The 25135-nt window shown below is 37.7% G+C and overlaps 1 protein-coding gene and 1 long non-coding RNA gene across 5 annotated transcripts; one reads left to right on the forward strand and one right to left on the reverse strand.

The window, feature by feature from the left end:
- Positions 1-9181: 9181 nt before the first annotated feature.
- Positions 9182-12178, reverse strand: LOC139195886 (uncharacterized). Its single transcript, XR_011580957.1, has 3 exons — positions 12009-12178; positions 9959-10239; positions 9182-9502 (listed from the first exon to the last, which is right to left on the reverse strand). It is a non-coding gene; the product is annotated as an uncharacterized lncRNA (long non-coding RNA).
- Positions 12179-16873: 4695 nt separating this feature from the next.
- LOC114824776 (SH3 domain-containing protein 2-like) lies at positions 16874-21525 on the forward strand. 4 transcript variants are annotated; one of them, XR_003773076.2, is made up of 10 exons: positions 16874-17084; positions 18097-18219; positions 18301-18370; positions 18467-18618; positions 19612-19713; positions 19905-20105; positions 20257-20319; positions 20445-20587; positions 20689-20763; positions 21199-21525. XR_003773076.2 is itself a non-coding variant. In XM_029102007.2 (10 exons), the coding sequence occupies exons 1-10, from the start codon at positions 17025-17027 to the stop codon at positions 21313-21315; spliced, it is 1116 nt and encodes a 371-aa protein (XP_028957840.1). In that variant the 5' UTR covers positions 16874-17024; the 3' UTR covers positions 21316-21525. The 4 variants fall into 4 exon arrangements, 3 of the variants coding, with proteins under 3 accessions (XP_028957840.1, XP_028957841.1, XP_028957843.1); XM_029102007.2 differs by having other exon boundaries at positions 20435-20587; XM_029102008.2 differs by lacking the exon at positions 20689-20763 and having other exon boundaries at positions 20435-20587.
- Positions 21526-25135: the final 3610 nt, after the last annotated feature.

The raw sequence follows: 25135 nt of genomic DNA on the forward strand, positions 1-25135 counted from the left end.
CTTGAAGGCATCCATTATTCTCAACAAATAATGATGATGTAAACATTATAAAACATAAAGATGTACAAACAAGTTAATGTAGTTGAGTTGGTAAGTTGTCATTATATTTCTTTCTCCTCTTTTTCTTTCCTCCTCTCCCTCATCTTTCTCTTTGCCCTCTCACATCTTTCTCTCTGTTGAATTTAAAAGTTCTTATTGTAGTTTAAAAACAATTTTGAACTTCATACTAAACAAGTTTTTGAACTTTAAAGAAAATGGTTCTTAAGAGTTGTTGTAGAATTATAATCATAGTGAATGGATAATCTCACAAGGATACAAATATATACAAGTCTCTTGAATTGGAGTACAAGTAATCCTAAGCCCATAGGGGTTTACATAACCTAGCCCATTAGAATACTAAGTGGATTCTCCTGCACTAACAGCCCCCTCAAACTTGCCAGTCTTGAAGCTATAAGTTTGGAACGAAGAAATGCAAAGCGAGGCTCGGAGAACCCTTTAATGAGAACATCCGCAGGCTGATTAACAAAAGGGATAAACTGGACTTTGTGAGTACCCATCTTCACCCGTTCACAGTCAAAGTGATAATCAAGCTTAATATGTTTCGCCTGAGCATGAAAGACAGAGTTGGCAGCCATGTTAGTAGTACTCTGATTATCATAATGCGAGTGAAAGCGGAGCTCACAAAGAACATAAGATAACCAGACGGATTTGCCACAAGCATGAGCCAAGGCACGATATTCCAATTCTGCACTAGGCTGAGAGCCGGTTGGTTATTTAGTGGAACTCTAAGAAATCAAATTCGGGCCATGAAAAATAAGAAACCCTAGAGTGGACTGACGAGTGTCTAGACATTTGGCCTAATTAGCATCAGAACCACCACGAAGTAAAGAAGGACCAGAAGAGCGACGGAAGGATATACCTTATTCCCTTGAGCCCTTAACATAGATGCGTATAACAATAGTGAGATGTGTCTGTGTAGGACGAAACATGACCTGAGAGATGTAATTAACCGCATATGCAATATCTGGATGAGTCAGAGTGAGATATTGAAGAGAACCCAAGATATGACAAAATTCAATAGGATCTAATAGTGGTGTGTCATCCTGATTTGACAACTGAGCACGTGAAGCAACATGAGTGTCGTCGGGCTTAAAATCAATCATATTCGTGCGCTTAAGTAAATCAATAACTTGGTTTAAGATAAGTGAAGAATAACTGAAGTAGGACGAACCTCGAGTCCTAATAAGTAATGAAAATGACCAAGGTCTTTAATCTCAAACTCATGACCCAAAGGATCCATGAATCGCTGAAGAGCCACATAATCATTACTAGTGAGCACAATATCATGAACATAAAATAATAAAATAAGATGGGTTGCACCATGATGAAAAGTGAACAAGGTGGGATCAGCAAGATTCCGAACAAAGCCTTGATGAATAATAAAGGTGTTGAATCGCTGGAACCAAGCACGTGGAGCTTATTTGAGGCTATAAAGTGCTTTGTGTAATTTGCAAACATGATGAGGGAGCTGAGGATCCATAAATCCCGTGGTGGGACCATAAACACATCCTCTTGCAAATAGCCATGGAGAAAAGCATTTTTGACATTAAGTTGACGAATGGACCACCCATGAGTATAAACTGAGACCAAGTCGGATAGTGGCAGGCTTAACAACTGGACTAAATGTCTCATTATAATCAAACCCATATTGATGATGAAAGCCATTCACAACTAAACGAGTCTTATACTGCTCAATGGAACCATCTGCATTACGCTTAATCCGAAAAACCATTTGCAACCAACTAGATTTTGAGAAGGATGAGGCGAAACAAGAGACCATGTACCTAAGTAAAGCATTAAATTCTTTTGTCATTGCCATGCATTATTCAAGAAGACAATAGGCCTAAGTAAAACATGTAGGTTTAATTGGACTAGAGATAGAGACAGTGAGAGCATGAGGTAATGGGTACCATCATAGAATTGCTTGGCTCAAGAATGACTAGTGCACAAATGAGTAGTCATAGGGTGAAGAGAAGAGGGACCAGTTGAGGCAAGTTGTGGTATTGGAAGAAGGATGGGCTAAGAATGCGTGCTGGAAGAATTAGAGGCCTACAACTGTATTTGGCCCTCAGAACTTGAGGCCTGCAAAAGTACTGAACTAAAGGCATGGGCCAGCGCAGGTTGGTTGCATGAGAATGGGACATGGCAAGGACAGCTAGAGACAAGGGAGTGCTGGATAAATCTGACGGGCCATCAGTTTGGGTTGGAAAAGCTGGTTAGATGTCACTGGGTTGCGATGACAACAAGATTGGGACAAACATATTGGCTCCACGGAGAGGGGTACTATTGGGCTCTAATGTCAGAAAAACAATAAGAGACTGGGCTATAGGGGCAGCAATGCAACCAAGAGGGAAAGTTGTCTTGTCACACATGACCTGATAGGAGATGTAAATCTAATTGATGGCGGGGTTAAGGCAATTATATCCATTGAATTGCAAGTTGTAACCTACAAAAACACATTCTTTGGAATGAGGTTTCAATTTGTTAGTGGTATAAACAACTAATTGCGGGTAACACGCACAACAAAATGTACGTAGGGTGGACAAATCAGGTTGATGACCATAAAGCCTAAAATAAGGACTACACCAACCCAAACCCGAGGAAGGAAAAAGATTAATAAGAAAAACTGTAGTTAGGGCAACTTCAACCCAATGAGATGAGTCAACATGGTCAGTGTGAAGAAGAAAAGGGTGACAATGGAGATGTGACGATGTTTATGGTCGGGGAGACCATTTTGTTCTGAAATGTGGGGGTATGACACACAGTGAACAATCCCAATTTTATGATAAAAGGTTTTAAAAGAGTTATAAAGATATTCCAAACCATATTATATAAGGATTCAAAGTGCATAAAAACTTCTGATTTGGCTCGCATTAGAAAAATCCAAGATAATGGCTAAATCATCCGTAAATAATACATAATAATGAAAACCAGAAATAGACAGAGTAAAGGACATTCAAACATCTGAGTGAATCAAATAAAAATGGAAATGGAGCAATGACTATTAGAATTAAAAATAGTTAGTGCGATTTAGAGAGCACAAGGCTTACAAAACACATTATTTAATTTAGAGAAAGAACCTAATGACAACTTAGATAATACTTCAGAAGACAGATCACCAAGGAGAGAGTGCCATAGGAAAGAAGACTCGGCATGGAAGGCAAACGGCTGAGATGGATACACTGGATAAAGATGACTTTCACATCAGCCCTGAAACAACAGAGAACTAGTGTAACAGTCATAGATCACTTGACCAAAAGGATGAATAGTAACAACAACAAAATTATCTTTAGTAAACTAAGAGGCAAACATAAGATTTATCCTAAGGGAGGGAACATATAAAATATTATTTAATTGGAATTTATGGGAACCTAAAATAATAGGAAAAGACCAAGTATGAGTAATAGGAAGATAAGCCCCATTACCAATGAGAACAGATTTGTTACCATTATAGAGGGTGGGGTTTGGAAAAGCACCCTCATTGCAGATCATGTGATGAGTAGCACCTGTATCAAAATATCAGGTGGGATAATGAGCCACGCCAAAGGAATAGGCATGATAACCCGTAAAAGTTGGAGCAGGACGGTGAGGGCAAATAGAGATGTGATGACCAGGTGAGTTGCAAAATTACACCAAAAACCAAGAGGATCACCAAGAATACTTTGTTGAGGTCGGGTGGAAGGGGTTAAAACCCAAGTGATTGGGTTGCTAGCCATCACGACCACCATGTCATCGACCAACGCGGCTCTAGCCATTTGGGCGTGGGTTGAAGCCATGGCCTGGATTTCTGCCACTCTATTATTATGGATGCAGCTGGATAGGATCAACACATTGGGCCTAATAGGTAACAAGTTGCTGCAGGCCAAGGAAGGAAGCATGCGCTTACTTCTGAAGTGCCAGTAGTTGAAAGCGAAGGTTGGCAGCATGAGCAAGAGAAGCTTAAGAAAAGTGGGCATGATGACATTCCTAAATCGCCTTAAAGGAAGTTTTGCCAATGGTGAGAGACAAAATAGGTTCAGAGAATGGATGTCAAATAGTTAACAACCAGTTAATCAGCCTGAAACCACATAGTGAATGTTAGAAGCGGCATTCTGTAGCATGAAGAGTAGCAGTAGGGGCCTGAATCATGTCATCCACATAACCAAATAAATTATAGCCCAAAAGAAATGGCTTCATCTGACTAAGCCAAAGAAGGTAGTTGGAATCAGTGAGTTTTAGAAAGTGAGCAACGATAAAACCAGAGAGAAAAAATCCAGTAAGGGTAAAGGTTTGAGCAGTCATGGTGGAAGATGGGAGGAAGGCAATAAGGGGAAAAAGGGGATCACGACACAAGGTGGAAAATAATCTAAGGGGATGACAAAAAGGGGGGAAAATGCAAGGGGACGGCAAAAAGGGAGAGACAAAAGAAAAAGGGCTAGGGTTTACCAGGAAGGGGAAACTTAAACGAGTGATACTATATAGAATTATAATTGTATTGGATGAATAATCTTAAGTCTTTTGACTTAGAATACAAGTAATTCAACCCATAGAGGTTTACATAACTTAGACCATTAGAATCTTAAGTGGATTTCTCCAACACAAACAAATATGCTTAAGAATACCAAACAAGTCTTAAGTCACCACCAACTAAGGTGACCGGAAGTAAAAAAATTCGGCTTTTTACGTGAGAATTCCAACGCCAATGCTATTGGGCATTGACTCATGTGCAACGCGGGCAAAAATGTACATGTATAATTGTTGTAATTGTCTTAGGCCACAAAGCGTGATCAATCCAAATAAAAAGGTTGGTTTGGTATCTTTCTTTAAAGTTAATATTTTCCTATTTAATCCTAATTTACCTTATATTTTATTCAAATTCCAAAAACAATTCCATTCCTATTTTTTCATTTGGATTCCATGATTTCCATCTACGTAACAACACATTCAAAATAAAATATAAAATAAAAAATAAAAAAAATAAAAATTAATGAAAAAGGTTTGAAAACTTTGAGTTTTAACGATAAGGACAAAATAAATGGCAAAGTGAATAGTACAGGTGTTGGAAAATTAGTTATTATTTTATTATTGTTTATGGTTTTCTTGTGGGCCAAGGACATTAGAGTTTCTTGCCTATTAAGGATTATGGTTTTGCTTTAGTTTTCACTATATATAGTAGTGCTTGTATTAGTTAATTTCAATCAATCAATGATAATAATCTTTCCCTATACTTGGCATCAGAGCAGGTTCGTGATGACCTATCTCGTAGATTATTTGTTCGTCTGGTAGCTTGTTTGTTCAGTTTGATTCGTTTGTCTCGCACTGTCCGCCACCGTTGCTGCTTGAACCACCAACTTTCACCTTACCACCATCTTCCGCTACTCTACAGTGAACCCAACCCGTAACCTGCTGCCCAGAACCAGATTTGCTTGCACCAGTCTACAACCTACACCAAACTATTGTCGGTATTGTGCACTTGGTCTTTGTTTTTGGTTCATTGAATATGACAACTAAGGATGACTCACTGCAAGCGATTGGTGTGAGATTGAATGGTAATAATTATGTGTATTGGGCATATGTCATAAAGAATTTCTTGATTGGAAAAGGTTTGTGGGGCAATGTATCTGGAACGGTTTCTGTTCCGAATAACCCTAAAAATGAAAAACATGTTGACTTGCTTGCTATTTGGGAGATGAACAATTCTAAGATTATTACTTGGATTATTAACTCTGTTGATTTGAAGATTGGAATGCAACTTGCTAAGTTCTCAACATCTAAAGAGGTTCGGGATCACTTAGCAAAGTTGTATACCAAGTCGAATTTTGCTAAGCATTATCAGTTAGAAATGGAGATTCGTGCCAGACAACAAAGTGATAAAAGTATCCAAGATTTTTATAATGACATGACCTGTCTTTGGGACCAGCTTGCACTGACAAAACCTGACGGACTTGGCAATGTTGAGCTCTATTGTAAATATAGAGAAGAACAACGTCTTGTTCAGTTTTTTATGCATCTCTGTTGACAATGTTTGAGACTCTCTGTAGCTCTATCCTACACCGGACTCCACTTCCTTCCATTGATTCTGTGCTTCATGAATTGCAAGCCGAAGAAGTTCGGGTACAATCTCATAGTCTTTCTTTGGTGAACCCATTGGCTTTGCCAATGTCATTTAGACCTCAAAACCAGCAGCATGGTAAAAATATTGCTTATAATCAATGTAGCTACTGCAAAGAACAAGGGCATTGGAAAAACCAATGTCCTTGGATAGCTCGGAAAGGGTTAAAGGAACCACCACCTAAGGCCGCATTTGTTGAATTGCATCCACCAACTTCTTCGATGGTTGAAGAAGATGCCCGCGAAGATTGGCGTTGGTAGTATGGAAATTTCTTATTTGGTTGTTCGTTGCTTGCATGCTTGTTTGTTTGTTCGTTCACTTATTTGCCCGTTTGTCTTGCCTTGTCCGCCTAACGGAGCTTGCCTTGTCATGTCCGCCTAACGGAGCTTGTCTTGTGTTGTTCGCCTAATGGAGCCTGCATCCGCATCTGCTTGTTGGCAAACTCATGACGTGAACTACCATGAGTTTGACGAGGGTGTTGGAAAACTAGTTATTATTTTATTATTGTTTATGGTTTTCTTGTGGCCCAAGGATATTAGAGTTTCTTGCCTATTAAGGATTAGGGTTTTGCTCTAGTTTTCACTATATATAGTAGTGCTTGTATTAGTTAATCTCAATCAATCAATGATAATAATCTTTCCCTATACTTTTCATCTACAGGATTGACTTTTTAGTCTAAAAATGTGGTTTTTCGTTAAAATGAACAGTACCGGAAGCTTTTCGTTGAAGTTCCCAAAAACAAATCGGAGCTCAAATACATGAACTCTGCACGAACACTACCAAAAGTTCAAACAGCTCTTCCAAAGCAAGTCCGTACCATTTTATTTGAAATCTCAAACAACTCTCTCGCTCTTGTACAATTTTTGTTGGTGGAGACCCCAAACACTCAACAGATTTGGCCCTTCAGTTTTTAATGGAAGCTATCAGAAAGCAAGCCACCCGACTTCACGAACAGGCCACTAGGCAACAATAGGTACTCTCAACCCACAATCCTAATTCCCACCAAATCCAAATTTATTTCAATCTCTAACTCTCTGTCCTGAATCCATATTTGATGTTGCATTTGTGACCAAATTTTAATTCCCGATTAATTTGCTAGATTTTTCTTTTTTCCAAGTCCTTTTCTTTTCTATTTTCTTGGTGAAATTTGCAATCTTGTTATGCTGGCAATGCTTTTATCTCTGTTGGGTTTGAGATTTTCGATTTTTCTTTCAATTGTGTGATACAACCAAGGAAGAAAATATCGGTAATATCGGAAATATCAGTAGTCTGAAAACACGGAAATATCGATGGAAATATCGGGATAATATCGATATCGATAAAAATTACATGGAAACCACGGAAATTGTAAGAAAAACTTGGAAATTTTTATTGAAACTTTGCAGGATGTTTATTTAGTCAATTATCTATTAGTTTATCACAAAAAATTGGAAGGAAATGCATTGCATGATGGATTTAACATTATCAAGTTGATTATATAGCGAGCTGACAAACATTGTGAGTGTAGAAAATATGTAGAAATTAATGAAAGAATTCTAAACACACCATAATCATTTATATATAATGAATTAGTACAATATTTTACACTTTATACATTGTATGGTAAGATACATGAGTGACTTAGTACCACATAGAGTTCCTATGAGGTTCAAAATTTTCACTATCTTCATCATCTCTATGTGTAGAGTGAGTGTATTTTGAAGAGTAGTTAGCAACCATGACAATGGTTTTCAAGAACCAAAACCCAAAAGTCAATAGGAAACGAATACTTCGGTATTTTTCGGGATTACCAAACAAATGGGATTTGGAAACCAATCCCATATCGAAAATTTCGGTATTTTTCGAGATGGGATTCCCGAACTTCAGGATGGTTTTGGTTTGGGATTTTTCGGTTTGGGTTTGAGACTTTTTCGGTTTGGTTTGGGATTTTCCGGAATTTTTTCCAGCCCTACCATGTAAGTGACCAAATAAAAAATAGAAAAATTAAAAACCACATGCCATTGACTAAGTAATTAATTGACACAATTTAAAATATAATACCACAAAAAATTTGGAAAATGTGCAAATTTGTTTCTTGTAAAAAGAATTCAAAACAAAAGAATATATATAAATATTGTAGCATATTATCACAACAACATAAGTGGTATAGTGGTTAAGGCGTTAAGGAGTTAAGTGGGAGGGGTTCGAACCCCTCTGTGCTCAAAATTGAGACTTTTCAAAATTTTCAGGAATTTTTGGATTAATATCGCAATATTATAGCTAATATCGTGATATTTTGACGAAAACTCATTGAATACTCATTAAAATATCGGTAACTCAAAAAAACGAAAATATCGCCGATATATTGGCGATATTTTGGATATTTTCTTCCATGGATACAACACAATGCATTTTCTTTTCAAAGTCCTAAACTTTTATCAATCTTGTTGATTGCGATTTGTGGGAAACCCAAACTTAGTGTAAAATATGTATTGCACCCATAACATTCTTGGAATCTGATGGTTAATCTTGGGAATTTCATTTGGTGAATTAAGAAATGCGTCTGTTGATGACTGCAAAAAGAAGATTTTGGTAGAACGTTTTAATACATTTCTTGTTCCGTACCTCGAAAAGTTATAGCCTAGAGTGAGTGTTATGGGATGCAGGTCAAGCTTGTTCATCAGATGACACGTATGTTGTTCTTATGTTTTACGTAGCAGTGTGCCCTTAAAGAAATCGTGTGCCAAAGTGTTTTGATCATAGGCACATTCCATATGGTCTTGGCAGCACACTTATGACCTTGGTGCCTAAAGTGTAGCTCAATAACAATAACCATTTTAGAAAGTTGTGCTAACGATGTGTTAAGGGATTTTAGTTTCTGTTGTAACTCTGTTTTTCGATTCACGTTTTCTGTCCATGTAGTCATATTCCTACACATGCACTTAAAAAGGTTTATGGTGTATCTTCAACTACAATCTATCAATTTGAAGCTCCCATTTATTTGCATCCCTCTTGGTTACTAATGATGTTTTTTAAGTGAATAAAAGAACATGGCTAAACTTGATCATAAGTTTGCTATAACAAAGGTTTGTTTACATTTCATTTTTCATTTGAGCGAAACAGACAATCTGATTACTTTGCGCTTTATTTTAGGCTGTCCTTAAGTAGTTTGGAGCTGGAGGATATGGAGGTTCATATAGTTTAGTAACTGATGAGGCAGAACTTGGGTAGCATCAGAAACTTGAAAAGCTTTACATATCAACACGCGCAGGCAAGGTGGCCAAGGCGAGAGTGCCATAGGGAGGAAAACTCGGCATGGAAGGCAAACAACTAAGATGGAGACACTGGATAAAGATGACCTTCACATTGGCCCTGAAACAGGAGAGAACTTGTGTAACAATCATGGATCACTTGACCAAAAGGATGAATAGTAACAACCACAAAATTATCATTAGTAAACTAAGAAGTAGACAAAAGATTTTTCCTAAGGAATGGAACATGTAAAACATTATTTAATTGGAATTTATGGGAACCTAAAGTAATAGGAAAAGACCTAGTGTGAGTAATAGGAAGATAAGCCTACCAATGAGAATAGGGGGTAAGGTCGAGAAAAGCAGCTTTATTATAAGGGGTAGGGTCGGGAAAAGCAGCCCCACATGTGATGAATAGTGCTCGTATCAAAATATCAGGTGGGATGATGAGCCACACCAGAGGAATAGGCATGATAACCCGCAAAAGGTGGAGCGGGACAGTGAGGGTAAGTAGAGATGTGATGACCAAGTGAGTTGCAAAAATTACACTAAAAAACAGGAGGAGCACCAAGAATACCTTGTTAAGGTCCCGGGGGGGCAAGGGTTAGAACCCAAGTGATTGAGCTGCCAGCCACCATGATCACCATGTCCTTGACCAACGCAGCTCTAGCTAATTGGGCGTGGGTTGAAGCCACGGCCTGGATTTCTGCCATTCTACTATTGTGGATGCAACTGAATAGAATCAACACCTTGTGCTTGATAGGTAGCAGGTCAATGCGGACCAGGGGAGGGAGCATGAGCTTACTTCTGAAGTGCTAGTAGTTGAAAGCGAAGCTTGGCAGCATTAACAAGAAAAGCCTGAGAAAAGTGGGCATGATCCCGAATTGCCTTAGAGGAAGTTTTGCCAATGGTGAGAGACAAAATAGGTTAAGAGAAAATAGTTGACAACCAGTTAATTAGTCTAAAACCACGTAGCGAATGCCGGATTTGGTTTAGCTGGCTTCTTGTTAACAGCATGAAGAGTAGCAGCCAATGTATTAAAAGTGTAAGGTGTGGGCAAGGCGTTCGAGGCGAAGCCAGGCCTAGGCGTGAGGCGAAGCCTCACAGGATTAAATTTTATATATATATATATATATATATGTTTTATATATTATACATATAATTGTATATAAAATAATACTATGTAAAATAAACATCCATTCTCAATTTTTCATTCAAATTCATAGTCATTCGAAAGATAATATCATCTAAATTCATCAATCAAAGGTAATATCATCCAAATTAATTATTCAAAAGGTAATACAAACCAAGAAAACAATCACTCATCCAAATCCTCTTCATATAAATCAAAATACAAACAAAGATATCAATCATTCATCTAAATCCTCTTCATCTAAATAAAAGGCAACATCATCCTCTTCATTGCCAACTCTAGATAAACTTGTTGGGTATGTCATTAATTCATCAAAAGAATCTTCCAAATCATACTCCACATTTCTTCGACTTGAGGATGCTTCATTACCCTATTTTCTTTTGTATGTAATAGGACCCCGAGGTTGAGTAGGCTCACGAGGAGGAGGAGAAGGAGAAGACTCTCTAGGCTCTCGAATTTATGAGCCACCTTCATAAACCAAGGGTGGCACATTCCTTACGGCCTCAACATTATACAATAACTCATTTTCAAGCCATGTAAGATCTTCGGGAATAACGGGATCTTCTTGATGCGAATAATATAAGCACACTCAAATTAAACCCTCTTTTTGACAATTGTAGCAAAGTATGTAAGTAGGGATCGTTCTAAACCGGGGATTAGGAGGGCTTGCTAAAACCTCTAAACTAACTCAAAAACAAAAAGAAACAAAGTTAAAAATGTAAACAAAAGATTTTAAAACAAGAAAGTAAAAGGGGGATTTGAGTTTGGTGAAGTTGAAAGTAAAAACGAATAAACTAAAAACTTAAATAGATTTTAAACAAATTGGGGTTGAATGGATAATGGAAGGCTAGCTAAGGGGTTCTTCTCCACACGTCTTGCTTGCATACAAAATGATTTCCAATTGCTCTTCGATAAGTTATGAATACTCAACGCCCCAAATTAACCGTGAATTGCACTAATTAACTCTCAGTTTTTCAACAAGTTATTAGATTGGATGATTGCATACGACAACCCAAAACATTCCCTACAAGTTCCCTACATGAATTGCATAATAGAGATACAAGCAAGAATCATTAAGTTCTATGAAAAACATAAGCATTGACGAGGCACTCGTTACTATGATTGCATGAAACTTATGCCAAGAATTTACTTAACGCGATTGAGATCATCAACCTTTACTACTTGTGAATATAATTCCATAACGATTAGGTGAAATTTCCTTATATCCTAGCATTCAATTTATGCATGATAATTAAGCGTGCACTCTCAACCAACACACACAAATCAATGTAATTCACATAGATAAGTAAATTGAATTCACAACTTATGAAACGCAATTAGAAGTAATCAAATCATAACGCAAGCATAAACATGTATTTCGAATCCCCCCCTAGCCAAGGGGGGTTTAGTTCCTCATTATTACAAAACAAAGATAAACAAATTTAACCATTGAAAAACAAAGGGAAGAAAGCACCTAAACATTCCAACGATCCATGTTGGATAGCAAGCGCGTCCAAGGACTTTTCTCCTTCTCCTTGCCGCCACAACAAGGTTGGAATGATGTTGAAGGGTTGGTTATTTGGAGGAATGGATGGGAAGGGGTTTAGATATGTATGAGAGGCAAGGAAAGGCTTGGAGAATGGTTAATTTCTGGATGATTTGAATGAGGTTGCTGCCATGGTATTTATAGGAAGAGGATGGACATGTTTAATGCAAAAATCTGGTGGAATGAAGTAGGTAAGGCATGGCAAGGTGGAGAATTGTTGGTGAGGGTAGGTTTTGAGTCATCCACTCACATGTCATGGTGAGTTAAGCATTGCATCATCCACTCAAATGTCATAGTGAGATAGGCATTGCATCATCACTAAAAAATCTGGTGGAAGTAAAACAAAGGGAAGGCCACGGCATTGATGAATTTTATGGGGTATGCATGGTTTTGAGTGAAGTTTTGGCCAATCCTTCTAGAAATTTATCCCTTCTTGCAACTTGTATTTGTTTCACCAGATTTTTAGCATGTTCCTAGCCTCTTTTTTTCTTCAAATTCGTCCATCCATCTTGCTCATATCATACGTAATCCATTCCAAGCTCAAAACTGCTCCAAAATGCACCAAAATGCACTTTCTTGCTACCTTAACCCTTTGGACCTACAAACACACGAAAATGGCTTAAAGTACTAAAATAACTAAGAACTAATAACGTAAATGCAAGAAAACTAGTTAACTAAGTCGCATAAATATGCGTCTATCACTTCTATCTCTATTATCCATTCATCATCAAAGGCAATTTCTTCCACAACAATAGGATCATACTTCTCCCTCCTTTTCTTACTTCTCTGTTGTAAAGCCAAATTGTAGTTGACATAGGCTAAAGCATTAAGCCCTTTGTGTTCAAGCCTATTCCTTCTTTTTGTATGAATCTACAAATAAATCAATTCTATTATTCAAGTTTAATCATCTTAAGCAAAAATGACACTTAAGATACTAATAATATATTTACTTACCATTGAAAATGTGCTCTAATTCCTCTCACATCCCGATGCACCACAAGTAAGGCTTAGAACTCGGATAGCAAACTTCGTTACCTCGGGTGTTTTATGCTCAAAGCACTCCCACCAAGCTGCTAAAAAAACATATTAGTAAGGTAAGCAATTTAAAGGTTAATGATAAAAAGATATTAACAATTGACTAATTAAATCTTACTTGGTGTTCGTTTTTTCCTAGTTTGCATAGCCATAGAATCTGCAAATGGACCACGCTTATCATTATATAAATCCAATTGAACATCGGCCTCTTCACGTTCTTTCCCTTTCCCAAGCATCTTATCCATGCAAGCAAACAACTCATTTCGCACTTCATCAGTATCTGAGAAATTATCCTCATACCGAAATTGTGGGTTTAAGTAATAACCCGCCGCATGTAGTGGTTGATGAAGTTGATCGTTCCATCTACGATTTATCTTTCTCTAAATAGGCATATATTTTTTCTCCACTTTGTTAAGATTGCTTGCAATTTTCTCGTTTGCGGCATCCATCAACTCATATATAAAACCCATGGGGGGTCTCTCCTCTGAATCATCCTCTCTCAAAACACAAACAAGAGGAAGAACACTCTTAATGCAAAAGGAAACTCGACCCCAAAACTCACAATCATGTAACACATGATGCTTAGCCAACTTTGCTTCATGGGATTTTGCATAGGTACTTTATGGCCATTCTTGAGAGGTAAACAAAGCAACAAGATTTTCCTTTGCTTTTGTAAGCTTTGTAGTGGAAGGAAAGAAGTGGCAAACCTAGTGACGACCAGACGAAGAATTTCCAAATTGTTGGTGTACTTTCTCATCAAAGCTAGTACCCATTGATGCCCATATAGATACTTTGAAATACACCTAGCACGTTTGAGCATGTCATCAAATCAATGCAATGACCCACACATGGAGTCCACCACACCTTCTCTTTCTTCTCCATAAGTTTTGCCCCGGCATTCTTGTAGTTCGAAGCATTGTCGGATATAACTTGAACCACATTATCCTCCCCAATTTGTTGAATAACATCATCCAAATAGCCATACAACAAATCTCCATTCTTAATAGAGACCGATGCATCAACCGATTTTAAGAACCAAGTACCTTGTGGGCTATTGACAAGAAAGTTAATTAAAACACCTACTTTTGCCATCCGACCATCCATCCAACATAATAGTGCATCCATATCTCTTCCAAGCCTTTTGATGTTCTTTCATCATACTTTGTACATCCTCAACTTCTTCTTTGAGCATCCAAGTTCTATATTCATTGCTTGTAGGAGCATCAAAGCCGAGACCAAAATTGGATACCAATTTCATTGCATTAAAATACTATTCATTGTTTGCCGCATTGAATGGAATGACACTAGTGTAGAACCATAGGGCAAGTGCTCGAGATGCTTGTCTTCTTTCCTCTTTTTTGAAAGGTGTATTCAATGTGGTTTGACGAGCTTCCGATGTAACATACCTATCAAGTGGTCCCCTTGACCTAGGTGGTAGAAAAGAACCGATTTGTTGTGAATGTGTGGCACTTACACTCCCACTCCCACTACAAACACATGGTGTCCTTGTTGTGCCCATATCGACACTTTCACTTTCTTCTCCACCACCACGACACAACTCATGGCTAGCTTTCCTCTTTTCTTTAGTTCCCATAACATTAGCAAAGCATTCTTCCTTCACATTGGGTGGGACTTTTTTTACAACTCATCATTCCTCCCGAACTTACACCACCCAAGTGATGTTTGAATCTAGAAATTGAACTTGTGCATTTGTGGTTACAAAAAACACAATAGAAGTGCTTAGTGACCGGATCCAAATATTTTGTCCTTTACCAAGCAAAATCTTTCTTAGAAGAAGAAGTCATATTCTTCAAAGCCTAAACCATAAATATTCGATGCATACAATTTATGAACCAACAATCTATTAATTTATGCAACAGTTACTATGATGACCAATGACCATACTCAATTACTTTTCTTAATGAGATAAAGCAATCCAATAAAAAGCTTAATAGAATATTTCGAGAAGATTGTGCCAACAAAAATATTTGGAAAATGACTATTGAACAAGAATAAGATAATGTTCATGAACACGTACTGATTTTGGCATATATGCAGATCAAAAAGAGGTAATGTCTTATAGCATCTTATCTTTCCATAGCATGTGGCTATTATTTAACTCCTAATTTAATTACTTGGACTTATTTGTACATTAGGCAGGTAAAAAACTTCTACTCATTACCAATACCAACTTAGATTATCATTAAAAATTCACATGAGGCATACAACATACGAAAGATGCACCACAGAATCATGAAGAAACAATTCCAACATGGGACTGATTTTTTAATTATTTTTATGTACACAGTACACAACACATACGGTCCAATCCCTTTAAGCCTTTAGCCATAATCCCGAATCCTTCTCCAGTCCCCTTAAGACTTTTGCCTCCTCCCCTTATACCTCCAATCCTCTCTGTTTTTCTGCTTTCCAACTCCAAGGCTTTCACACCAGTTAAAAAAATAAAAAATAAAAAATAAAAAATCAAATCCTTAACTTTTTCAGAATTTCAGAAACCCTAACCTTTAAAATAGGGGATTTGATTGTGGGCTTGCTGACGGCACTAGGGTGACGGTGGCTTGGCGACTGGGAGATGACGATCAATTGGGGTGATGCGGCTGTGTGTTTCTGGCGCGGGAGAAGAGGGTGAAGAAGGCAGGACGATCGGGTAGTGGTCGAATCTGTATTTTGAAACTAAAAACCCTTACTCAAACGAAGACGTTTTGGGTTTGGGTGGTTTTTTTTTTTTTTTAAAGGGCAGACAAGGCTCCTGAGATGCCTTGAGGCTCACCGGCGCTGCCTAGGTGTTTTCGGCGAAGCCTTTCACCCACTCCAGCAAAACAGAGGTGTTAGCCTTACTGCCCAACCTCAAAGGCGCCTTAGGCGCGCCCCGAGGCTAGTTTTTTTTAAACATTGGTAGCAGAAAGGCCTGAATTGTGTCATCCACATAACCAAATAAATTGTGACCCAAAAAAAAACGGCTTCATCTAAGCCAAAGTAGGTAGTTGGAATCGGTGGGTTTCAAAAAAGTGAGTAACGATAGCACTAGAGAGAGAAGATCCAGTGAGGGTAGAGGTTTGAGTAGTCTTGGTGGAAGAGGGGGGAAGGCAATAAGGGGAAAAAAGGAGATCACGGCACAAGGTGGAAAAATAATCTAAGGGGACGGCAATAAGGGACAAAAAAGGAAAGAAAAAATCCAAGGGGACGGCAAAAAGGGATAGACAAAAGAAAGAGGGCTAGGGTTTAACAGGAAAAGGAAACTTAAATGAGCGATACTATATAGAATTTTAATTGTATTGGATGAATAATCTTGCAAGTTTTTTTATTTAGAGTACAAGTAATCCTCAGCCCATAGGGATTTACATAACTTAGCCCATTAGAATCTTAAGTGGATTTCTCCTGCACTAACAAATATTCTTAAGAATACCGAACAAGCCTTAAGTCACCACCAACTAAGGTGACCGGAGGTAAAAAAATTCGGCTTATTGCGTGAGAATTTCGATAAAAAGGTTGATCCATATACGGTGGTTGATCCAGATAAAAAGGTTGGCTTGGTATTTTTGTTTTAAAGTTAATATTTTTCCTATTTAATCCTAATTTACCTTATATTTTATTCAAATTCCAAAATCTTAATTTCATTCCTATTTTTTCATTTGGATTCCATGATTTCCATCTACGTACCAACACATTCAAAATAAAATATAAAATATAAAATATAAAATTAAAAATAAAGAATAAAAACAAATCTGAGTTCAAATAGGTGAACTGTCTGCACGCACACGACCAAAAGTTTAAACAGCTCTTCCAAAGCAAGTCCGTACCATTTTATTTGAAAGCTCAAACATCTCTCTTACGAATTCTGTTGGTGGAGACCCCAAACGCTCGGCAGATTTGGCCCTTCAGTTTCGAATGGAAGCTATCAGAAAGCAAGCCACCCGGCTTCGCGAACAGGTCGCTAGGCAACAACAGGTGCTCTCAACCCACAATCCTAATTCCCAACAGATCCAATTTTATTTCAATCTCTAACTCTCTGTCCTGAATCCATATTTGATGTTCCATCTGTGACCAAATTTTAATTCCCGGTTGATTTGCTGGATTTTTCTTTTTTTCCAAGTCCTTTTCTTTTCTATTTTCTTGGTGAAATTTGCAATCTTGTTATGCTGGCAATGCTTTTATCTCTGTTGGGTTTGAGATTTTCGATTTGCTTTCAATTGTGTGATACAACACTATGCATTTGCTTTTCAAAGTCCTAAACTTTTATCAATCTTGTTGATTGCAATTTGATGGGAAACCCAAAGTTAGTGTAAAATATGTATTGCACCCATAACATTCTTGGAATCTCATGGTTAATCTTGGGAATCTCATTTGGTGAATTGAGAAATGCGTCTGTGGAGGACTGCGAAAAGAAGATTTGGGTAGTGAACGTTTTAATACATTTCCTGTTCCGTACCCCTTGAAAAGTTATAGCCTAAAGTGAGTGTTATGGGATGCAGGTCAGGCTTGTTCATCCGATGAAACGTAATGTTGTTCTTATGTTTTACGTAGCAGTGTGCCCTTAAAGAAATCGTGTGGAAAAGTGTTTTGATCATGGGCACATTCCATATGGTCTTGGCAGCACACTGGTTACCTTGGTGCCTAAAGTGCAGCTCAATAACAATAACCATTTTAGAAAGCTGTGCTAACGATGTGTTAAGGGATTTCAGTTTCTGTTGTAACTCTGTTTTTCATGTCACGTTTTCTCTCCATGTAGTCATATTCCTACACATGCACTTAAAAAAGTTTATGTTGTATCTTCAACTACAATCTATCAATTTGAAGCTCCCATTCATTTGCATCCCTCTCTGTTACTAATGATGTTTTTTAAGTGAATAAAATAACATGGCTAAACTTGATCATATGTTTGCTGTAACAAAGGTTTGCTTACATTTCATTTTTCATTTGAGTGAAACAGACAATCTGATTACTTTGCGCTTTATTTTAGGCTGTCCTCAAGCAGTTTGGAGCTGGAGGATATGGAGGTTCAGATAGTTTAGTAACTGATGAGGCAGAACTCGGGCAGCATCAGAAACTTGAAAAGCTTTACATATCAACACGTGCCGGCAAGGTGGCTTACTTCCTTTCTTGCCCTTCTAATCTCAAATAATGTTTTTCCTTCTACTTATAGAAATTTTTATTCATGTTCTAGCATTATCAAAGGGATATTGTTCGTGGTGTGGAGGGATATATTGTCACCGGGTCCAAACAAGTTGAAATAGGTAAGTTGGTAACTTTTATATCATTTGTCAAGCTCGAACCTCATTTCACGAGGCCTAATGTTTATATTAGAAATCATAATCTTAATTATTGAATAGGAACAAAGTTGTCAGAAGATAGTAGGAAATATGGTGCTGAAAATACGTGTACTAGTGGAAGTACACTATCAAGAGCTTCATTAAGTTATGGGCGTGCTCGTGCTCAAATGGAGAAGGAGCGGGGGAATCTGTTGAAAGCTCTTGGCACACAGGTGTGGCAAAAGTTTCTTCACTTACATGCAAAATTCTTTATAATTTATTTGCATGAGCAGGATATGTTTCTGAAATGGCGGAACGAGTGATACATTTCCATACTGATTTTATAATTTATTTGTGTGATTATTGTAATGCATTTTCCTTTTTGGCCATAAGGGATTGAACTAAACAGTTGCTCAGAATACTTTAAATTTAATTAACCCAGGTTTAATCTTGGAATCCTTATTCAGATACAAAATTTTGCCTCATCTTCTGCATACAACTTTGTGACAATTGTGAATACAAGTTGTTGCATCAAAAGCTTGCCAAACATTATGCATAAACTTACGACCCAAGCACTCAAATTGGGAGTTTTGTTATGTCTACTTTAATTATACTAAAAATGATGAAACAAGTTATCTCTCTTCTGAGATATTTTCTGACTAAATGTGCCAAGGATATTCTTGCAGCAACTAAGATTTTGTATACAGTTTACATGATTCTTTATTCCGGGATAATGTATTAATATATTGTTGCATTCCACCATATACCTGCCATTCACAGTATTTCTGGTACAACTTCATGAGATGCGGTCTCTAGTTTTTTTCTTTTGGTTATTGTGGTCCTGTTTCTAAAACCTCAAAGCCATACCTTACTGTGGGTAGAACAAAGGATGTTATTGGCGTTGATATCCTGTTTAGATTCTGGTTCTCCTAGTATAATCTTTACCTCATTTCCGCCCTCCAAATAAACTTTCAGAAAGGCATCAGAAGTTTTCTTCTGTTTCATCCGAACTCATTTTGCACATCAAAGATTTGAAAATCGACTTTAAGCCTACTGTATTATGACATTGATTACATGCTTAAAGTACTCTTTGTTTTTCTTGACATTTTATTTCAGTTATCCTTCACGTTGTAAATACCATGATACGATTTAATTTCAAATAGTTCATTCCTTCTTGCTGCTATTAGAGGTTAAGTTTGTGACACGGTGTTTAAAATTACTAATAGGTGGCAGAGCCATTAAGAGCAATGGTAATGGGGGCTCCATTGGAGGATGCTCGGCATCTTGCTCAACGTTATGATAGAATGCGACAAGAAGCTGAAGCTCAGGTATCTTTAATCTGCGTTTACCCGAGACTTTCTAGTATTTCTGAATATTTTATTCCCACAACAATATTTTAGACTGGAATCCATGTGGGTCAACTGATGCACCCAGTATTCATGCAAATTGGTGAAAGCTAATTCATCTGTTGGATTTCTTGTACAAATATGTCATTGTGTGTTCTTTTGAACCTAGACAGGCTATTGAAGTTTCCAAACGCCAAGCAAAGGTGAGGGAAACACCAGGAATTTCAGAGAATGTTATGAAAATGGAAGCTGCAGAGTCAAAGCTGCAAGATCTAAAGTCAAATATGGCAATGTTAGGGAAGGAAGCTGCTGCAGCAATGGCAGCTGTTGAGGCTCAGCAACAGAGGTTGACTCTCCAGCGACTCATTGCCATGGTAGTACAAGTTTTCTCAATATATGCTTCGAGTTAAATTCGTTAAGCCTAAGTAAACGTTTGCCTGTTGTATATTGGGAAATTAATGTTTAAACTTTCTTTTGTTCTTATCAAAATGTCTTTCTTCTTGTCAATTTTTTTCTGGATTGAAGGTCGAGGCAGAGCGGTCTTATCATCAGAGGGTCCTTCTGATACTTGATCAACTTGAAGGAGAGGTATGCACCCCCGCCCCCTCCCAAAATAGATTAATTTTCTCAACTATGCAAAATCCCATTTTTTATTTCTCTTTCAATTGATGATTTTGGGTAATGCGTTTTCTGATATTGATAGATGGTAACAGAACGACAACGAATTGAAGCGCCTTCTAGCCCTACTGTTGAAAATGCCATGCCTCCACCACCACCTTATGAAGAAGTTAATGGCATATATGCTTCTCAAACACATAATGGATCGTCAGACAGCATGAATTACTTCTTAGGGGAGGTTAGTAATTAAAGAAATTTCTGCATTTGTATTGCTTGTATGATGCAACTGGTGCACTTGAAGGCTGTTCATTTATGTTGATATTTGTCAATTTATTGCAGGTTATGTTTACATATCAAGCTGTGTCTGACGTAGAGCTCAGTTTATCAGTCGGTGATTATGTTGTTGTGCGAAAGGTTTACAACATGCTTAGATTTATACTTCACTACCTTAAAATCTGAATTCGGGTTGGCCCCAGGCTTGGGACCAACCTAATAACTAATCTAAATGGAAAAATGTGAACAATCTATCGTTTTTATTGTGATAACTAATACATACCAACTGGACCCACTTTAGGTTGGGTTTAGAACAATTTAACCTTGCAACAATAAGGTACGATCCTGTTGGTTTTTGCTAGGCCGAACCTTTATTGGGTTTCAGATTGCCTGTCATCTGAGGGAAGTCAGTGAATCCAGGTTGCAGATTGCAGTATTGTTACCTTATTTGCATGTGTCTGCTGCTTCTGTTGAATAAATAAAACAATCAAACGAAAAAGATCAGCCATGGCTAAATTATAATTCATTGTTGTTGCTCCGAATTCCTAGGTTGATTATATTATGTTCTTTCTGCAGGTGACAAACAATGGTTGGGCGGAAGGCGAATGCAAAGGCAAAGCAGGTTGGTTCCCATTTGGATACATCGAAAGAAAGGAACGAGTTCTCGCAAGCAAGGTGGCTGAAGTGTCCTAGCGTTTGTGCATGGGTTATATTATGAGCAGAGTGTTTTTTGTTTCTTTATGCTTCGTTTATATGTGTATTTTTGTTGTTTAAATGTACTCAATGATGGAGAGTACGTTGGTTCAAATGGAAGAACATCGTATCCTCCCTTAAGATGTGATGTATGTAGATACTAATTTTTTTTTTATCTATTTGATTTATAGGATTATCTTTTATGAAGAAGTTAGTAGCCTTGTATTTACTATTTTTCCTTTCTTGTGTGTGTTACATATTCAACATCAAGATTTCTTATTGCAGATGAGTTTCTAGTTGATATGAACATCTAGATTTCTGAGTAATGAAGTTATATTGATGTGTTCTCTGTTTTTGACGTATCTTGTGGTATTATTCTTGGTTTGGGGTTTTACCATGCGGTTTTTATCGAGCAAGATATCAAGCCACGAATGTCGCCTCCACCAAGTCTAATAAATCTGCTTCCGCAAAGACTTCCAATTCTGACAAACAAGGATCTCGAAAACCCCTTCAATGCTCTTAACTGTGATGGAACAACACCCACTATTGGTCGATGTTTTTTTCTCAATGGTTTTCCTCCGGGCCATAAATTTCACGGCAAGGTTGTTGACCCGCCAAATCGTGCAAAGAAATCTCATGCCTCAAACCAGACACAGGTGACTCATAACGCGTCGAAACTAATTGACAAGGATGCATTCAAGTTCACAACTGATGAGTATAGTCAACTCAAGCTCTTGTTCGAGATGGTAAACCATGTGCAAATTTTGCAGGTAGAACACAACCTTTTTGTGCCATCTCTTCTTCATCCAATACAGTGCATTGGGTTCTTGACGGCGGTGCCACTGATCACATTGCCTCAAATCAGTTTGTTTCTGTTATGACACCATTGAATTCTTACGTTAACTTGCCAGATGGGTCTCATGCCAAAATTAACGGCATTGGTTCAACCACGATAATTCTAAATTGCACACTGATGGTGTTTGTGTGTTCCATCCTTTCGTGTTAATTTGCTCTCTGCCGGTAAATTAACTCGCAAATTAAAATGCTCTGCTCACTTCTTCCCCACATTTTGTGTCTTACAGGACCTGGCTTCGAAGAAGATGATTGGCCAAATTAACGGATTGTATTATTTGATAGTGCAAGAGAACTCTCAACCATCGCCACAAACCAAACTATCAAAAACCGCTCTGCAAGTCGCCTCTCCTTCCGCTCCTCTCTGGCACCAACGCCTTGGCCAACCTTCCCATCCGATTTTGGGGAGAAAGGTCTCACCGCTGCCTATCTTATCAATCGCCTTCCCACGCCCATACTTCACAAACGATCACCTTTTGATCTACTATACAACAAACCTCCTGACTACCATAACCTTCGTGTTTTTGGATCTCGTTGTTATGCCACAAACACTCAACCTTCATCTAAATTTACCCCTCGTGCTCGTCGATGCGTTTTTGTAGGATATCCTCTTGGTCAAAAAGCTTATCGAGTCTACGATCTCTCCACTCACCAATTTCCACTAGAGATGTCATCTTTCATGAAACCATTTTTCCTTTCTCCACACAACAAACTGATGTCCTCACTGACTTATGCGGATGACATGATGATCACAGGAAACGATGCCAAAGCTATTCAAAATCTGAAAAAAAATTCTTCAGAAACATTTTCGTATCAAAGATTTGGGCCACTTGAAATATTTCCTTGGAATCGAAGTTGCAAGATCAAAGGCAGGGATTGCTATTTCTCAACGGAAATATACTCTTGATGTTCTGGATGATGCGGGACTTTTGGGAGCTCAACCAGTTGATTTTCCTATGGAGCAAAATTTGAAACTTACCGATGATCAAGGTGAAGTTCTCAATAATCCATCTCGGTATAGAAGACTGGTTGGTAGACTTATTTATCTCACAACCACCAGGCCTCATTACCTAAGCCGTTAATTAATATTCTAAGCCAATTTATGCATCAACCAAGAAAATCACATTTGGATGCCGTGCTTCGAGTTCTTCGTTATTTTAAAAAAAAAGTCCAGGGAAAGGCTTATTATTTTCCTCACAAAGTGAGTTGTGTTTGAAGAGTTTTTGTGATTCAAATTGGGCTAATTGCCCTATGACTAGAAGATCAACATTGGGATATTGTATGGCTGCTACTACATGGAAGATAAAGAAACAAAAAAACTGTCTCGGTCATCGGCTGAAGCAGAGTACAGATCTATGGCTGCCAATCCGGTATACCATGAACGCACAAAGCACATTGAAATAGATTATCATGTGATATGAGAGAAAATTCAAGCAGGTCAAGTTGTCACTTTGTGTCATCCATGTCTCAAATTGTTGACCTGTTTATCAAAGCTTTGGGTAATACAGCCTTTTGTAATTTGGTGCACAAGTTAGGCATGTTAGACATCCATGCTCCAACTTGAGAAGGACTATTAAGATTTAGTTTAATTGTAATTGATTTAGGAATATTGTATTTTCCTTTATTGTCTCGTTGACTTAGAGTAGTCCCCAAGTCTTGTAAATTGCCTTTTATAGACTCCTATTTCCTGTATAAGTTTGGCTCTGCAGCCACATAAATCACACAAGAAATTACAATTTATCATCCACCACTTGCAAATTTGCAGTGAAACTTTTTCTAAGACAAAAAGAAAGGAAAAGGCTAACCATGTGTGCTAATTTTTACTTCAACTTTGTGTTAGTTTTTGCTGATGACAGAATTTAGTGAACAAATGAATCGAAACTCGAATAAATTTTTATAGATATATTTTGTTGATACTTAAGTCCAAAAGTCCTATGTAAATTTCAAGAAACAAGTCCAATTTACCTGCCCGCAAGGCAGCCCAAACATTTATGGAACAATGCCACTTGGCCACAAAATGTTCTTTTATAGTACACATTTAAGTTACACATTTGAACAATAGCAGATAAATAGTTTGACCTAATGGAATATAATAACTTTAGTTGAAATATGTTACTTAAATGTGTACTTTTGATGTGCATTGGACAAAATTCACTTGGCCACGTATTGAAGTCAAAAGACCTATACAGGCATTGGTGTTTTTTAAATATAGGATTTGGGCCAAGAAAGGATATCTTGGGTTGGAAGGCTTTGACTTCCAACCCAAGGTTATTTTTTCAGGCCAGTTGACTCTCAGCCTAGAAGAGCATTGATTCGATCAATTCTAATGGAAGTAGGATTGCCAAGGGATTTAGACATGGCTCGATCAAGTCTTGATTGAATTAAAATTTTCAAGGATTAGAATGAGGTTCTGATAAGGTTCGAATTATTTCAGTAATCGAAACATGTGGCTGATCATATGAGAATGAGTTAAGTGCATAAAGTGACAAGGTTTAGAATCCTAATCCAAGTCAAAGAAGTCGAGACCGGATAGAAATTGAGTTTCGGCTAAAGAGGGGATTTAAAGAGATGAAGTAAGAAGAGATCCATGTGAGTGCCGAGAGGGCATAGTCCTATCAGAACTCTACCTCGAAAAATTTGCTTATCACGAAATCCACCCCTATAAATAGAAGTGGTTTTGTACCATGAGAAGCCCTTTAACTCAAAACGCTCAACGCGAAAAACCTCGCTCTACGCGAAACCCTTTTCACAACCCTAAGAAAAATACTTAATTATCCTAAACCTCTCATCAACACATCCTTCTGTCTGGATAAACAATGTCTCTATGTGAAACCCTTCTCACACCCTAAGTAAAATACTAATTATCCTAAACCTCTCGTCAACACATCTTTAGTTTGGATAAACACTGTTTTGATAACAAAGCGACATCTTCAGTTTGGACTAACATCATTGGAACCGTAGAATTAGA

This window comes from Malus domestica, chromosome 05, assembly GCF_042453785.1.
Source record: "Malus domestica chromosome 05, GDT2T_hap1".
Taxonomy (NCBI): domain Eukaryota; kingdom Viridiplantae; phylum Streptophyta; class Magnoliopsida; order Rosales; family Rosaceae; genus Malus; species Malus domestica.